Source organism: Bos indicus x Bos taurus, chromosome 17 (genome assembly GCF_003369695.1).
Source record: "Bos indicus x Bos taurus breed Angus x Brahman F1 hybrid chromosome 17, Bos_hybrid_MaternalHap_v2.0, whole genome shotgun sequence".
Lineage (NCBI taxonomy): Eukaryota > Metazoa > Chordata > Mammalia > Artiodactyla > Bovidae > Bos > Bos indicus x Bos taurus.
The window spans coordinates 53,135,684-53,154,140 of record NC_040092.1 but is presented as its reverse complement, the minus strand read 5'-3'; the positions used below and the strand labels follow the sequence as shown (position 1 = coordinate 53,154,140).

The 18,457-nt window shown below is 37.4% G+C and overlaps 1 protein-coding gene across 1 annotated transcript in view; it reads left to right on the top strand.

Moving 5' to 3' along the window:
• Positions 1–18,255, top strand: part of SLC7A11 (solute carrier family 7 member 11) — an 86,956-nt gene extending 68,701 nt beyond the window's left edge. The window contains exons 11-12 of the mRNA XM_027567367.1: positions 822–999; positions 10,343–18,255. Coding sequence (XP_027423168.1) covers positions 822–999; positions 10,343–10,410 — 246 coding nt within the window. The 3' untranslated portion in view covers positions 10,411–18,255. The remainder of the gene's footprint in view (positions 1–821; positions 1,000–10,342) is intronic.
• The last annotated feature ends 202 nt before the right edge of the window (positions 18,256–18,457 follow it).

Here is an 18,457-nt window from a genome sequence, read left to right as displayed (position 1 = left end):
AGGCATTTTGAGTATTCTTGAATGTTATGACTTGTTACATTGCCCCTTTTCCGCATCATGCACTCCAGAAGTAATAAAGATGTAAAATACATACAAAAGTGAAGATGTCTGAATTTACCACTTAATAGAATGTCCATTTACCATAACGAAGCATTTCCTTTTGGGAAGGCTGATGAACATGCTTCTCATCTCCTTCAGCCTTGAATGTTCATGGTTTGATTTGAACTCACTATGTATTTGCTTTTGAGAAATAACACAGATACTGTTGTCCATCATGTTGTCAGAATTTGTTTCTAATTATATTCATTACCTAATGCCGGTGACATCTTTATTAGTGGTTGAATAGGAGTTGGCCTATTTTATCCCTGTCAGTTCGTATTGTGAATCTCCAACAGAAAATCAATATGCACTGAAAGGCTTTAACATGTAACAAGCAGCCTGTGCTCTTGGCTCTACATTAAAGTGGATTCTAATCATAATTATCAAAGAAGCAATCTTTTACAATCAGAAACGTAAATCATAATGGTACTTAACTAGTAAAATAATTCAAACAGAGCATCTCTAATGAAACACACTTATTTATCCTTAGATTTTGTTCTACCCAAAGATTTATTTTTAATTTAAAAGAGTGTTTTTAAATCAGTATCTGCTCTGTGCCCTAGTCAAGAGATTTTCATAGAAAGGTAAGTAGGATGGTGCCTGTCACCTGGTTGCATGATCAAAGTGTATCACCTGATCACATGACTGCAATGCTCAACTTGAATCTACCTTCTGTCTCTCAAGCCACGTTTGAAGTGGTTTTCTTTTTTGCTATGTTCCAGGTGCCGCTGTTCATCCCAGCTTTGTTTTCCTTCACGTGTCTCTTCATGGTTGCCCTTTCCCTTTACTCAGACCCATTTAGTACAGGGATTGGCTTCATCATCACTCTGACTGGGATTCCTGCCTACTATCTCTTTATTATATGGGACAAGAAACCCAAGTGGTTCCGAAGAATGTCAGGTAAGACTTTTAAGCAGTTTTAGGGCCTTTGAGAGACTGTGTTGTAGAAAGCCCATCTCTGTGTACATATATGATACACACCTTAAAGTCTGAAAATACCACTTGGGAAACTGCTAGTTTGAATATATTAATGCATTCTAGAAAAGGCAGGAAGGATATTTAGGGTAGAGTCACTGCATCCTTTGAGGGTATTTAGTTTGATTTTCTTTAATCACTTCTTAGGAGAACCAATTTTTGCATAGAATTTTTATCAGCAGTACTATAAACAACCTAATTGTTATACTGAATCCCTCACTTACCTAATTGTTTTTATCCTGGGCTGAATGCAGTTTATTGATTCTATATGATAACACACTACTTAATGAGTGGTGTGAGATTTGGTGGGGGGTCAGGTAGAGTCTGAAAAGTTCTCAAGTATCATGGTTTCTTTTATTATAACACTGCCCAACTCGTGAATCATGGAGAATCACAGGAACAGCAAGAATGATCAAGAAAAGAAGAGCAGTTGACAATTATTGAGTGATTTTTTGTGTTAACATATATATATATATATATATATATATTACCATATTTAATCCTTATATCAACTTTCTGAGCTAGAAAAATTTATCCATATTTTATAGATTTTGAGTTATAGTATGGAAGAATCCATATAACTTGTTCCAAGTCATGAAGATATTAAGTAGAAGACCTAGAATTCCAACTTGGGCAGATTTGTACTTTACAAAAGTCATCCTGATGATAGGGACAATGAGGATGGAATAGAGAGCATGAGGCTGAAGACATTCTCAAGAGTAGTGATTAGTGGTTATCACAGTAATCCTGACTGAACTGAGAAAAGTCTGAATACAGGTGATGTTGGCAGGGTCCAGAGGAAAATGAAAGATATTAAAGATGAAAAATCAACAGAACTTGGTGACCAGGTGTGTTGAGGGAGGAGAAAATACAGTAAATCAGTAGGTAGGAAGAGGACTTAGGAATAGCCTCTGCCAAAAGCCATCAAAAGCCTAACCCTCTGTCAGGGGCTGGGAGATTCTCTCTTATATCATCATCTCTTTCATTTCCTCCACAAGATCCATGTATGAATTTGTTGATTTCTATACCCAGGTAGGACAACCAGAATGCAGGAAGATGTAGCATTTTTTTTTTTTAATTTATTTCTTTTTGACTGAAGGATAATTGCTTTACAATATTGTATTGGTTTCTGCCATACACCAACAGGAATCAGTCATGTATATTAGGTACATACATGTCCTCTTCCTCTTGAACCTCCCTTCCACCTCTCATCTCTTCCCACCCCTCTAGGTTGTTACAGAGTCCTAGTTTGAGTTCTCTGAATCACACAGCAAATTCTTTCTGGCCATTTATCTTACATATGGTAGTGTATATGTTTGGAGAAGGCAGTGGCACCCCACTCCAGTACTCTTGCCTGGAAAATCCCATGGATGGAGGAGCCTGGAAGGCCGCAGTCCATGGAGTCGCTGAGGGTCGGACATGACTAAGCGACTTCACTTTCGCTTTTCACTTCCATGCATTGGAGAAGGAAATGGCAACCCACTCCAGTGTTCTTGCCTGGAGAATCTTAGGGATAGGGCATCCTGGTGGGCTGCCATCTATGGGGTCGCACAGAGTCGGACACGACTGAAGTGACTCAGCAGCAGCAGCAGCAGTGTATATGTTTCCATGTTATTAAGCTGCGATTTGAAGCCATAGCTTCTGGACTTCAAATTCATGCTCTTTTTATACTGGGTGCCTGGGGGAAGAGAGAAAGAAGTAAAAATATATCCAGAGGAGCAAATGTGTTCTTGCTGGTGAGTTTAGAAATCCTCTTTTGTTCTTCTCATTCATTTTAATTTACTTACTTTACCATCATTAATTTTTTAAAGTCTAGTGAAAAGTTCAGGGAGAGTTCTGGTAAAATTATTAATAAATAATGTCAGTGTTACTAAATATAAAAAAACAAACAACTTTATGTACATTTTGCATCTCTACTGTGCTGTACAAACTCATTTAGAAGCTAGTCCTTTAACATAGACTTAAGCTACTGCCTTTTATTAGCTTGGTATTTGATATCATTAGACCTTATACTACTATTTATACCTGCATTTTGTTTCCTAGCTAGCAACATTCTTCCCCAAAGAAGTGTTACGGTAAAAGTTAGGTTCTTCAATGCTAACAGGGCAACACTGTTTGCCTAGCAGTGTATTTAATCCTTGTTTCTTGTCAGATCACACTGGTTTTCTGTAGAATAGCTTTGGTAAAGTTTTCTCTGCTGTAGGCAGTAAATATAGAGCTTTTTCTGAAAAAAAAAAAAAAAAATCCAAGTCTTGTTACACGATATTTACCATTAGGATTGCTCATTATTAATTTTCAGAGTAGATGAGTATTTACCACTGGGAGGTCTTTGTCCATTGCAGAATAACTAGCTAAAGACAATTAAAATCCCTGAACACATGGTAAACCTTGAGAATTTTAGGAAGAGCAGGTTGCCTTAGAGTTGAACAATGAGAGAGATTACATGAGAGAAGGAGTTCCTTTTACTTCCCCTATCGAATAAACATTTTGTCCCTCCTGTTTGTAGTCAGCCAACGCTAACAAAGCTTTCCTTCTGCTAACATGTGCATATTTTCTTTCATTTCTTTGCTGGTGCATATTAACTACTGATTTTCCTGCTTGCTCCTTTGATGTTTTTCCGTGCTCATGTAATTTTGAAGTTTTCTGTTATTTTTCTGTCTCAAATAGCGTTTTGAACATCTCCAAGGACTCGAAATGTAGTGTTAGCCATTTGTGAAAGTAGCAGTAGTAGTAGTAGTCCCATAATGGTTATTTGGTTCTCAACAACGCCATTGAGTCTTACCAGGGAGCGTGGCAAATCTGCCTCTAAACTGCGATCATTGTAACCCTTTATCTTTATAGCTGCCTTGAAAGTGAGTCTGCAAAAAGCAACAATCCTCCGTAATTTTGTTTGATTTTCCTCTTAGGCAGCATTCTTGTAGTAAAATAAAGAAAGTTCATAATATTTATTGCAACTGTAGCAAGTATTTTCCTAGCCTTTGGCCAAAACAAATCACACACACAGACAACACAGCAGAGTCTGAACCACTGTCTCACCTCCTCTCCCGACTGTTTCTGTTTGGGGCGAGAGAAACTCAGTGTGAACTCAGAGGCCAGAGAGCCTCTGCTTGGTGCCCTGTGTACAGATTTAACATCAGATTGTTCTGTTGGGGAACATTCTTTAGCCTTGATACCATATTTTCACCCAAATATACATGAACAGATTAGCCCTGTGAAATGATAGTTTATCAAAACCCATCTTACCGAGGATGCTTCCATTAAAAAAAAAAAAAAGAGGTCGCCAGAACAACATTCAGAAAACAGGGAGGTAGACTGCTGAGTTCAGATAGCCAGGGAACTGCAGACCCGGAGGAGCTGAGTTTCAGAGACTTGATGAATTTCTGTGGCCACAGGATGCCAGTATTGAACCACGTTTCATTTGACAGCGTTCCTGGGATGAGAAGAAAAAAACGTGCTCTTAAGGGAACAGTCGGATGTGCAGAGAGCTTTTTTCCGCCATCTGTGACGGAGTGTTTAATTCTTCTGGATCTTTATTTATTTATTTACAGAGGCACGAGCTTCTCACCCAAGGAAAAAGGAGCAGATACCCCACCGATGTAGTGAAATTCATGGAGCTAGCTAGAGCCAGCAAAGCCCAGCCAGGCTTCCCCGCAGCCCTTTTACTTGGCTGCCTCTCTTTATCAGTCAAACCTCATCCCAGCTGAGACTGAATGGGATGACTGGAAGCTGATGCTTCTGGCTCCGGGCATGATGTGGAGGACAGCTGTATTTAAACAGAATCTTGAGTTATAGAGGATCACACTGGGCAGCACCAGCAGAGTGACTGTAGTCCGTTGTGGTGGACAGTGATTTTGCAAAATCAGAGTCCTGAGAGCATAGTCTGCATACAGTGTGTCGTGATAGTTTGTTTATGGTATTTCACTGAAAGCTGCTGCATGCATTTGACAGACTCCTCGTGAAACCTGCAGTGCAAGCTTTTCAATGAGTTTAAGCTTGTCTAGATTTCTCAGGAGGTCAAACCATCTTCACTGTAAGGGTGAAATGTAGCCAGGCCTGTGAAAGGGTTTTGAAGGCTTTTCAAAAAAACGTAAATACTGTTATTCTTATTATGATTTCTGGGAAAGCTTGGTTTTGTGCCAATACTTCAGTAGGCTTATTCACATTTGGCTGTAGCTCCTGTGCTTGTACCAGGCATGATTGGGTAAATCAGATTTGCAGGGTCAGAAGTTGTTTCATCTGATTTCAAAAACAATTTCTGAACATGAAAGGCAAAGCTAAAAATCCTACAATTGCTGTTTGGCTTTACATAACTAAGAATATCAAATGCAGACTCAGTAGCTCAACTTTATTTAAAGAATTATTGTGGGACTGATTTATCCCGAAAGCCAAAGACCTTATATGGGTAGGGATGCAGTTGGAGGCCACTGGCCTGCAGCTTTCCTGGACAATCAACAAGTTTTTGTTGCCTGTGTTTCTGGTAACTTATCCAAGAAATCATTGCCTAGACCAATATCAAGGATCTTTTTCCCTATGTTTTCTTCTAGGAATTTTATGTTTTCAGATCTTAGGTTTAAATCTTGGATCTATGTTAAGTCAATCTTTGTGAGCGGTATTAGGTATAAGTTAAGTTTTATATTACTTATTCATTTATTTTTTTGGCGTGTATATATATAGTTTTCCCAAATACATTTATTGAAGAAACTGTCCGTTCTCTTGGCCTTCTTGTCAAAAATTAGTTGGCTGTATACATGGGAGTTTATGTATGGACTCTTCATTCAGTTCCACTGATCTGTAGGCCTGTTTTTATGACAACACCATACTCTTTTGATTGTTCTATTTATAATATAGCTTGATATATAATCAAGTATTATAATGTGTCCAGCTTTCTCCTGATCTTTTAGGATTACTTTGTGGTTCTAAGCAAATTTTAGGATAGTTTTTTTTTTTTTTTTTTTCTTCTGTGAAAAATATCAGTGGAATTGTGATTGAGATTGCATTGAATCTTTAGATCACTTGGGGTTATGTGGACATTTCCCCAGTATGACCTCCTCTCAACCTAGAAACACAGGGTATCTTTCCATTGGTTTGTCTTCTTCAATTTCTTTCATTAGTCTTGTAGTTTTTAGTGTATAGATCTTTCACCTCCTTGGTTTTATCTATTCCTAGTTGTTTTAATTTTTGATACTGTTGTCAGTGAGATTGCTTTCTAATTTCTCTTTCAGATAATTCATTGTTAATGTATAGAAATGCAACTGATTTCTATGTGTTGGTATTATATCCAGCAATTTTACTGCAATTCATTTATTAGTTCCAACAGCTTTTTACTGGTCTTTGGGGTTTCCTATATATAAGATCATGTTGTCTGTGAACAGAGATTATTTTACTTCTTTGTTTTTGACATGGATGCCTTTTATTATTTTTTTTTTTTCTGCCTAATTGCTCTGGCTGCTTCTGCTGCTAAGTTGCTTCAGTCGTGTTCGACTCTGCGACCCCATAGATGGCAGCCCACCAGGCTCCCCTGTCCTTGGGATTCTCCAGGCAAGAATACTGGAGTGGGTTGCCATTTCCGTCTCCAATGCATGAAAGTGAACAGTGAAAGTGAAGTTGCTCAGCTGTGTCTGACTCCTAGCGACCCCATGAACTGCAGCCTACCAGGCTCCTCCATCCATGGGATTTCCCAGGCAAGAGCACTGGGTTGCAATTGCCTTCTCTGAATTGCTCTGGCTAGAACTTTCATTACTATATTGAATGCATCCTTACATTCCAGAGATAAATCCCCCTTGATCTTGGTGAATGATCCATTTAATGTGTTGTTGAATTTGGATTGCTAATATTTTGTTGAGAAGTTTTACATCTGTATTCACCAGAAATATTTGTCTGTAATGTTCTTTTCTTCGGGGTCTTTGTCTGTACTTAGTTTCAGGGTAATTGTTCTCAGTCACTCTCTTTGCATAGTGTCTCTTTGCAATCCTTTGGACTGTAGCTCTCTAGGCTCTTCCGAACATGGAATTCTTCAGAAAGAATGCTGGAATGAGCTGTCATTTTCTCTTCCAAGGGATCTTCCCTGACCCAGGGTTCAAACCTGCATCTCTTACATTGCAGACAGATTCTTTACCACTGAGCCATCAGGGAAGCCCATCATGGCAATGCTGGCTTCATAAAATGTTTGGAAGTGTTCCCTCTTCTTCATATTTTCATATATTTTCATGTTATTGATTTGTGTATTTTTGTTTCAGCTTAAAGAACTCCTAATAGGATTTCTTATAGGGAATGTCTGATGGCTACAAATTCCCTCAGCTTTTGTTGGTCTGGGAAAGTCTTTATCTCTCCTTCATTTCTTCATGATTGCTTTTCTGGGTAAAGTATTCTTGGTGGTAGTTTTTTTTTTTCCTCTGAGTATTTTGGATATATAATCCCATTCTGTCCTGGGATCCCAATCCCAATCTCTGTAAGATTTCTGCTGATAAATTTGCTGATAGTCATATCAAGATTCGTTCATATGTGATGATTCTTTCTTGTCTTGCTGCTTTCAAGATTTTCTTTGTGTCCTTGATTTTTGAGAGTTTCACTACAATGCATCCAATAAAGATCTCTTTGGGTTGAATCTGTTTGGGAATCTTTGAACTTCTCATACCAATACTATGGCCATATCTCTCCCCAGATTTGAAAGTTTTCCCCATTATATTTTTAAATAAATTTTTTGTATCTTTCTCCTTCTCTTCTTCTGGGATTCCCAAAATATGGATATTCTTTCTTTAGATCATGTTCCACAGTTGATATAGGCTTGGTTCTTTTTTATTTTGATTTCTTTATTCTCCTCTGACTAGGTAACACCAAGAGATCTGTCTTGAAGCCTACAGATTCTTTTGAGCCTACCTGTTGAAGCTATCACATTTTTCCTTTCATGTATTTTATTCTCCAGAGTTTCTTGATTTTTTAAATGATTTCTATTTGTTACATTCCTCATTCTCTTCATGTACTATTCCTGAGTTCATTCACTTGTCTGTATTCTCTCGTATATCACTTGGCTTCTTTCAAATCATTATTTTCAGTTTTTTTTTTTTTTTTCAGTTTGGTCACAGACCTCCATTTACTTGGGGTCAGTTACTGGAGTAGTATTGCATTATTTTGGTGGTGTCGTATTTCCTTCATATTTTTGATGGGTTTGTGCTGATGTTTATGCCTTTGAGGTGAAGTCATCTCTTCTGGCCTTTTCAGACTGGCTTCAGTAGGGAAAGCCTTTCCCCCGGAGGTAGCTATGAGAGCACTTGCTGGGTGAGATGCAGTGTCTTTGGTTCCCGAGGAGGCACAGTGATTCAGACTCCATGCTACTGCACTGGCTGACCTTGGCCAGAATAGGGGGTCTTTTATGCCTAAGGCTACAGAGGACAGGCAGCAGATGGGGCTATTAGTATCTTCGGAGTCTGAGGTTGCTCTTTGCCTATGGGAGAGGTCTAGTTGAGGAGACCCCTCTTGGTGCCTGGTCTGATGTGCTGACTCTCAGAGCTAGGGGTCATAGGACCAGGCACTCGTGGAACTACTACAGTGCCAGGGTCCTGGAGCATAGGCACAGTTGCGGTGGGCATGGCACAGGTGTGTAGGGTGTCGACATGTGTGCGTAGCCTGTGGAACTGGTCCTTGGGTTTCACAGGCTCTCTGCTGCGACTTGTGATGAGGGGAGGGAATATGGCGGTGACAAGGGCCCTGGGGTGACAAGGTGCACTGGTGGCTTGGGCTCAGAAGGCAGAATGCAGTAGTGGTACAGCCTTGGAGTGGTAGGTTGAAGTCTCCAGTCTGCCCGCACCCCTCCCCACCATGCAGAACACTCACAGGATAGAGTGGTACAGCCCCAGTAGTTGTTGGCTAGAGCTCTGTGTTGAGACTCTGGGGAACTGGGCACAGGGCAGTGGTAGCAAGGCCCTGGCAGTGGCAGTTCAGAGCCTCAAGCTGGGATGGGAGGTTCAGGGCAGTGGTAGCCTGGTCCCAGCCTTGATGAGTCAGAGCCCTGACTTGAAACCTGATGGGTAGCCCTCCTGGTAGTGATGGTTCAAGAGCCTCAACCTGGGATAGGGGTGAAGCTCAGGGTACAGGCAGCCTAGTCCCAGCAATGATGGATCTGAGTCTTAACCCCCACTACCTGCCAAGGCAGGGCTCAGGCCAGGAAGGTTGCCTTGGTAATGGTGGAGCAAAGCTTGGGACTGGGGTGGGCAAAGAACAGTGGCGGCTCTGGTCTCATATGGGGAGGTGTGCTGTGGTACCAATCTGTGAGAGTGGGGCATGGCAACAACTGGGCCCCTTGAGGGTAGGTCTCACTTTGGCAACAGCTCCAGCCTCTGGGAGTAGATCCAGAGCCCAGAGCCTTGATGCTACAGACTGCTCCATCAGCTAGGGTCAGCATCACTGAAGACTGAGACCCTTGTACCCAAAGCTGCTAACACCCATGATGGTGAGGCTTGCTGTGGTCCTTCTGCTCTCCTCCTCATGTGGTGACCTTCCTCTGAAAGGATTCCTTCTGGTGCCTAGCAGTTCCCTCCAGGGAAATGGGATAATGGGGGCAAAAAGCTCCCTTTATTTTCCCATGTGGCCATCCTTGATTTTTGAGCTCGCCATGCTTTTTGCTACTGCTTCTTTATTGTCTAGAGCTTTGCCTGAGCTGTTTTCTTCCATTTGTAGCTGTTTATTGTTCTTGGTTTTCTTTTTTTGTTTGCTTGGTTTAGGGGGAGAAGATAAGCATCCCTGCCCTCTGTCTTGCTGATGTCATTCCCAGGTCCCTCATTCTATTGATGAAGCAAATGAGGCCCTACCTAGGAGATAATATGTTTTGCTCAATAACATACTACAAGTTGAGACTGGAAATTATATTCTGATTCTTCTGATTTTGCTGCAGAATTGGATGTACTCTCGTAGGTGCAAAAACAACAAACCAATTTTAGACTCAAGATGAAGTGTAGTTTTGAACATTTATTTATACCTTGGTCCGATTGTCTCAAAAGATTCTCAGCCTCCTGGTTCATGAATAAAAGTCTTTATCTGAACACAAAATATTAATGTACTCTTGCTGAGAAGCCATCATAGGAAGTTACAGAGGTGACAAGTAAATTAATTGAACATGATAGGATTCTAATGAAATAAATATTTCTTGAAAGTGCTCTATGAAATAGGTGGTTGTGGGTTTTCAATATTCAACCCCAGATAACTTGCATTTTGTTGTTTGTATGCATTTCTGACATCCATGCATTTTAAATTTGTCTTCTTTATTTCTTTGTAGACATTATAACCAGAACATTACAAATAATACTGGAAGTTGTGCCAGAAGAAGATTGTCATAAATTATGAATTAATGCATTTGAAATCTTGGCATTCAATCCTTGGCTTTGTTTCTGTCCAAAGGCTGAAACAAACAAACAAAAAAATGGATCTTCACTCCATTTTATGAAAATCCAGAGGATTGCAACTATGGGGATGGATGAAAGGAATTGGTTATTTCTATTTAATTTTCCAGTGTTTTCAAAGTGGTTACTAAGAAATTTAGTTACTATTACTCCATGTAGTTCTAGAAAGCTGATATGTAGATATACCATAAGTTCGTATGATCATTGAGTTCCCTATACCTACCTGTTGAGGTTAGGGGAAAAGACTGTAGAATGTACAATTCTAGTCATCTTTGTCTGTAAGATATCTTATGGCTAAGAACCTTCAAACTGAAGACTGAGATGTTTTCTGCATATAAGGGTTTTGTAAAAACAATTTTTATGTACTGTAGATGACTGTACTGTGAAAATTGTTTCTACTCTTTTGGGTAAAGAAAAGTGTGTGCCATCGTTATGGACAGTGGAAAGAAATTTATTTTACGTGGGCATAGCACTGCTTCCCATAGATACCAACTTAGATATCATTCATGTTTTAATGGATTGTATCCAGAGCATTTTGAACAAAGAACAGAGAGGGTATGCCTAATTTTAATGAATCCATTAAAGAAGAGCTTCTAGGGGTTATTGTTTAGGAGGCAAATCCAGGAATTATGTTTAAGCAAAAAATATTCTTGAGAATATTGTTAGGATTTTTTTATTCATTCATTATCAGGAAGCTCCATGGATACATGCCATTTTGTTTTCATGGTAGCCTAATTGATCAGGAGAGGATGTAGCACCTTTCTTAGAGTAAAGCAATAGTCGGTTTGGTATTAAATTCTCTTAAGCACAGTCATGTGTTTCACTAATAATTTACTCTTTGATAAATTTATCTAAATATGTGCATTTTAAATCTTCAAGTTAACAATATCAACAGAAGACAGAAATCACCAAGAGAGAAAATGTCCAAAATATATTGCCCAGATCTATAGATCTGTATACATTGTTAGTGATTCTGAATAATATTTTAGTTTCATAGCTGTTTTTACGCGGTGATGAATTTTGACAGTTTGTACATTTTCTCTTTGGGCAAAACTGTCCAGATCAATTAGGAAAAGACATATGCAGGAGGCTTGGGTTCAGTCCCTGGGTTGGGAAGGTCCCCTGAAGAAGGAAACAGAAACCCACTCCAGTAGTCTTGCCTGGGAAATCCCACAGACAGAGGAGCCTGGCAGGCTACAGTCCATGGGGTCTCAAAGAGTTGGACGTGACAACATGCACGCATGCTAAGGAAGAAATGTCACCGCTAAATAAGATTTACAATTGATGTTTCTAAAAAATTTTCCATTTCTGCATTTAGGATTGGTCAGTAATCTCTTCACCTTAATTATCATTCAACTTGTGAAAGAGATAACTAATAAGAAATTCACTCAAAGAAACTGCATGCAGTGTATATATTCAGGCAGGTATTATTATGCCAGGTTTAGAAAACATTGGGGAATTTTCAAATAAGAATAATATAATGAAATTTCTTAACTCTTACTCAAGTCTTGGATTGAATAGTCACAGCCAGAATATTTTTCATTCTTTAATTTTTGTCCATGTGAAAAAAAGAATTTTTGGAAAAATTATACTGATTAAAATTAGTAACGGATATTGGGTTCATAGACAGTTGATAATTTGAGGCAATTACAATTCATTAACTTTCAGTTTATTAATTTCAATTTCAAAATTTGATTAATTAAATTTCAATTTAATATATATCTGAGATTGAAATTTTTTTGCCCAAACCTAGTGTTTGGGTCTTTAAATGAATTTACAAAAATTCCTTCCTTTTCTCTTACCATGGGTTCTTAAAACTGGATGTGAAATTTATACTTCTTTTACCCATTTGTCTATGTCTCTTCCCACTAAATAGTTGCTAAAAGTAAAAACAAATTTCTTGTATACTATTTTTTCTAGTCTAGGCCCATATAATCTAAACCAGAAAACTCTTCTGGAATTTTTTTTCCCCCCAATGGAAAAAAATAATGGTGAAGCATCATGGAGAAGTTTGTATACTTCTGGATTATTCCTGAGGTTAATGTGCTTATATCAACAGTGACAGATAGGTCTCCTCATTTTATTTTTTCTTTAGTTTTGGTTCTAGTTTCTCTTTTAAAGGACTTCCCTGGTGGCTCAGATGGTAAAGCGTCTGCCTATAATGCCAGAGACCCAGGATCGATCCCTGGGTTGGGACAAGATCCTCTGGAGAAGGAAATGGCAACCCACTCCAGTACTCTTGCCTGGAGAATGCCGTGGATGGAGGAGCCTGGTAGGCTACCATCCATGGGGTCACAAAGAGTTGGACACAACTGAGTGACTTCACTTTCACTTTCTCTTTTAAATATATCATTATACAAATTGACTAGATTACACATTATTTTCATCATTTTAAAAAATGATTTTATCATTGTTAAATTTCTAATTGTAATGCCATTTTAATGAGATGGAAAGTCAGCAATTTTTTTAAAGTGATGATTAATTTGTATTTCTACTTATTCTTAAGATACATCATGACAAGACACAGACCTTCTGTAATCATTCATTTAATATTCACAACATTTATTCGTAATGGTTTTATGTCAAGCAGATTCTAGTTTGAAAACTCTCCTACACACTTTTTTGTATATGTGTATTTTTATACTAAATAATTTTTTCTCATATCTTTAGGAAAAATTTTCTCATATATATATTTTATATATTGAACTTTTGCATGTGATATATTTGTACCAATGTACATTTTCAAATGTTTAGATACATTTTATCAGTTTATTATAATGCAAAAAGTGTAAGTAGCCAGTATAGTTTACAACAACTAATATAACATTTTCAAATGTTCTGCTTTTTTGGAACATAGATTCTCAAGTGTTTAATTATGAATTAAATGGACCTAGTAATGACTTCCAAAGCTCAAGCACTCTGATAGATGAAATGGAATGACTCTCCTCACACAATTATGAATATTTCAGTAAAAGTTTTTGACCCCCATTAAAAAATATTGGATTATTTTTCTGAGATTTTTTTCTTCTGTGTAATGAAGAAAACTGACCGTTATAAATGGTGTCTTGGTCAGCTAGAAATAAACTCCCTTCTTGTCTTTCATTAGGAGATTAAAGATTTGTCTTAGAAAAGATGGCCAAACATAAACAGTAGATTGTTATATACATATAACAATATGTATACACACATTTGCATATGTAAAATATATACATATTTGCATACATACTTGTACTGTATCTATCCCATTTGTGTGGTGCAAAATTAGGGCAGAGTATTAGGTTACATTAGCAGCTCATGAGAGTTTCTCTAACACTAAGATAATATATGTTGAAGGAAGTTTCTAGACTGTTTTGTGTGTCTGGTACAATTGTTTCCCCATTGCTATTTGATATATCAACAAATGGTTAACATGAGTAAAATTACATAACTCAATAGAATTCCATGTTGAACTGAATCAGTCTTCAGGAAACTCATTATCTCTAGTATTTGAGATGTATGTAATGCTAACTGAAAAAGGGCGTACCTTTGACCTGTAGCTGGTTTCTTACAGTCAAGGAATGGGTTATGAAAAGATAGAAGCTGATAGAGAGTAGCAGGAAATGAAAGGTAGTATGTGATTGGAGGTAGCAATACTTTGGTCTAACATTATGCAATATAGTCAGAGAAATTTGTAAAAATTAACTGCTGTACACAAATACCCCTAAAAGCTAATGAAATGTAAGGTTCAGTGCCTGTCACTTAGACATGCCTTTGTTAGGGTCCTGTATCTCATTTTGCATTAAGAATTTTGTATTACTTTTCTTGAAGAAGATTGGCAAAATTATATATTTATTTCTGGCCCTACAAAATCTGCATCTGTCCCTGTGAGAGAGAACAAAGGATTCTCACTCCTTTTTCCACTAGAAATAAGCATGGGATATTTGTTGGATATATTTTTTAAGGAATATAGTTGTGAGTTAATTAAATTATCTCTTTGTAACTATAGAGTGGCTTTCTCCTAATACATATTATATGTAGTATATAAGGAGAGAGTTGCACTTTTGACATTTTATGTGTCAATTCTGAATGATAGGAAAACAATGAATGAGATTTTAATTGTAGCTCTTTTTCTTAGTTTGGAAAGAAATATGGAGATATTTGAGATTTGAATGCAGATGAGTCAAGAAATTTGATTTTAGTTAAACCCTGCTTCATTTTACCCTGTGTAATATGCTGTATGTTGGTATTGATCATGTTTACAGAGCTACATTTCCTAACTTTCCTAACCATTCAAAGTCAGGAATCAAAGCATGTCATTGTGTAACTGACGAGAAGCTCACGGTGGATGCAAATTAGAGTAGATAATGAGTCATTTTGACAGCTTCTGTTTACATTATTTATGTATAAAATAATTATTAGGGCTTCCCTGGTGGCTCAGCAATAAAGAATCTATCTGCCATGCAGGAGATGTGGGTTTGATCCCTGGGTCAGGCAATTCCCCCGGAGGAGGGCCTGGCAACCCACTCCAGTATTCTTGCTGGGAAAATCCCATGGACAGAGTTTATTACCTATAAATGTATTTTAGGTTAATTTTCTGATAAACTATTTTTAACATATCTCAATATATATATTACCTAAAAGTGTAACCTCTAGGTATTATTAGTACTGTACTTAAGAAGATATTTTAATAGCCAATTTTGAGAGATAATCCTTTCTTCTTTCTGTTGCATTTAGAAATTAGCTGGCATCTAAAAATAAATGCTTGATCTATTTTTAGATCTGATACAAATTCACAAAGGTGTTCATTATGGTCTCACAGAAAGTTCATCAATTTTCCATATGTTGTGAGATATTGTCACCTCATCAGGATAAGTGATATTTTTGAAGCATTTCTCTGTTCCTTTTAGTTAATCAGCGATTCTTTTTATTTTTCGTTTTTTTTGACAAGTTATTTTCAAAATAAGAGTGAGCCTTAATTTACTTTTACACAATTACTTGATATTCTTAGCATGAAGCTACCACTTTGGTTAGTTGTGGGTACTTAGGAGTCCCGGCAACCTTCTCTTTGTTACCATTGGCTTTAAAATATTGGTGGAGGATGGTTACAATCTCCAGATAGCTATCTGTTACCTGTGTGTGTTTTGGCTACTTGGACCAAGGGTACATTTATAGTATCAATAACTGCCTTAACAGTTTTATAGATAACGATCTCTCAAGAAAGAGAAACTGTGGAACATTAGATGTCTGGGAGCCCATACAGATGGATGCACTGGTTTGAAAGTGAGCATACGTTTTTCCCTCAACAGATACACTACTGATTTTATTTTTGAAAGTATGACTTTCAAGTGAATTAATTTTCTTGGTTAGAAGATTTGCTTCCTGAGTCCTAACAAGGACTCTTGTTACCTCTTGTTGAAGCCTCTAAAGGGCATGTTGAAAGCTAGAGAGAGAGACAAAAAAAAGACCAATGCACAGTTATTTATCTCATTTGCAGTAGTGACTGTATTTGAGTACTTTGTGCAACAGGGTATTTTGCACAGAATCTTGTGGGAAAACAGTTTAGGCCTTTGGATGTCACAGCTGTGTAGCTGGTTGGGTTTGAGAGGCCTGACTTAAATGAGGATTGTGAAGTTGGACTCAGCTTATTTCTACTGATTAGCATCTTTCTGTGCACACTTGGAAACACATTCACAGTGCACTAGAGGGTGATGCAGTACGGTTCCCTGGTTTGAGTTTGAACTGTCTTATTTTAAAGGATTTCTGAATTATTTTTTCCCTTACATTCCTCCTTCATTCCAAATCTTCACTCACTGACTAATGGACTATAAAGTAAAAATACTTTGGAAAAGTAAAACACAGATTGTTTCAAATGAATGTATGATTATAATAGAATAGAAATTATCTACATTAAACTACTGTGTATGTCAATTACTTCAAACACTACCACACAGCACTTTTTAATTGCTCTGGAAGCATATAACTATGGTTTTCACACAAACCACAAGAACCCTTCAAAGATTTTAAGTGGTCTAGAATTATTTCTTCTTTGTTTTTTAAAGTCTGGGATTATTTCGATCCTCTTTTTGGAGAAATGTTTTATCTAATGGTTTTCCCTTGTGAATGTTATTACTACTGTTATAAATCTAGAACTAAACTATTGATGCTTATATCTTGAAAACAGGGTTCATCTTTTGACAATATCCATGTTCTAAGAATGGCATATCACTCTATTCTTGCTTATTGTGAACACAGGCATTTGCCCCAAATTTTTATCTTTTTGTAGATGGATTATAGCACTATAGTAATGAATTTTCAGTGGTACCTCTCAGTATTTGGGGAACTTTGCAAACATAAGCATTGAATGTTTTGTATTAAAAACAAAACAAAACAAAAACATTGCTTATTACCATGTAATGCAGTGTCTTCTCTTAGGGTGGACAAACGTGGTGTAGAATTGTTTAACTGATACTACATGTTGATTACCTGCAGTTTTATAATAAATACAAGTCACAAAGAGGAAAATCAAAGGACTTCTTGTACTGGATGCTTTGAGAACTTAATTTTTCCTAGTTTGCTATCAAAGTTTTGATGCTGGGCTTTGTTGTGCTTGGGTTTTAGTTTTCATAGACGGTAGCAATGCACTGGTAGAGATGGTTTTTACTTATTGACTCAGAATTCATTTCATTTTGAATCTTTCATGTTGTCTTTTGTATATATATAACTGTATCGACCCTATGAAAAATGGGTTTAGTGAATTTTTTGTTCAGATTTGACCTGGTAACAATAATTTCTTTTTCAACTATCAAGGGACAGAAAATATCCATATGTATTGGTATGTTCATTAACATATTATTAGGTACTATATGTGAATGTATTTAAATGTCTTTCATAGTCTCTGGCAAGAACCAGTAATTTGCACCAAGGGAATCAATTTAGCCCAGTGGGAAAAGAGTTCGGTTACCCTGGAGGGCTGTGTCGGCAGCTGTCTCTTTGATCTGGCTTAGATTGTAATGAATAGACCAGCCAGCCAGCCTAATCCATTAACTTGGGTCTGGAATGCATTCCCCAAGACCTTGGAATGTTTCTCTGATTGGAAGAGGGAGGGAGGTGGGGTTGGCCTGATGCTCTCAAGTAGAAGAACGAGAAGTCGAGAAGTCGGGCGGAGGGAGAGAGCCTCACCATTCTCACTGGTCCTCATCTGCGGCAGTGTTTCTGCCTCTTAGCATTGTGATTGTGAACCTTGGCAAATGGGACTGTGTGTATTTTATACACATTTTACACAGTATCCATTGATAAATTCTTACGGTGCAAAATTCCTTTTCTGCATCTGTATTCCAAGACAATAGAAGTACTAAGATATTTATGAAAATTCAAATGATGCAAAGGGACTTTCATTTGTGGAGTGTGCAGTGCTTCTTAGGATTCTCTGGCACTGATACCTATACCAGCATGTGATATGTGAAATAAAATGGATTTTTCTACAGCTTAATGATTGCCCTCTGGGGAGAGTTCTGGTACAGCAATCACACTACCAGATGGTGTTTATGGGCTATTTGTGTAAGTGGTAAGATACTATGAAATAAGTGTGCATTCATCTGGTGGAAACTCTTGATGCATGTGTTTTCTTGTGGAATAAATTTTGGTGCAATATGATGTTAGTGTTGCATTGCATTTATTTCAGTTGTATTTATGTACATGTATGCCTGTCATGCTTCTGGTTCAAACTTTGAATACGTATTTTTGTACATATTTTTAGTAGAAAATACTTTAAATGGAAATTAAATAAACATTTGATAGTTTACCAAAAAAATTTATGCTGTGTTTTTATTTAGCATACATTTTTTAGTGTACATTCCATTAAATTGAAGGTTTTGGTTTTAATGATTGGATTTTTCACTAATTATGTAAATTTGTTGGAGTGTCTCACTTAAAAACAATTTCCTATACTAAACCCTGAAAGTGGTGGTGAATTCAGCAACACTGTAGACATTCTTCCTCATGGCCTACATTCA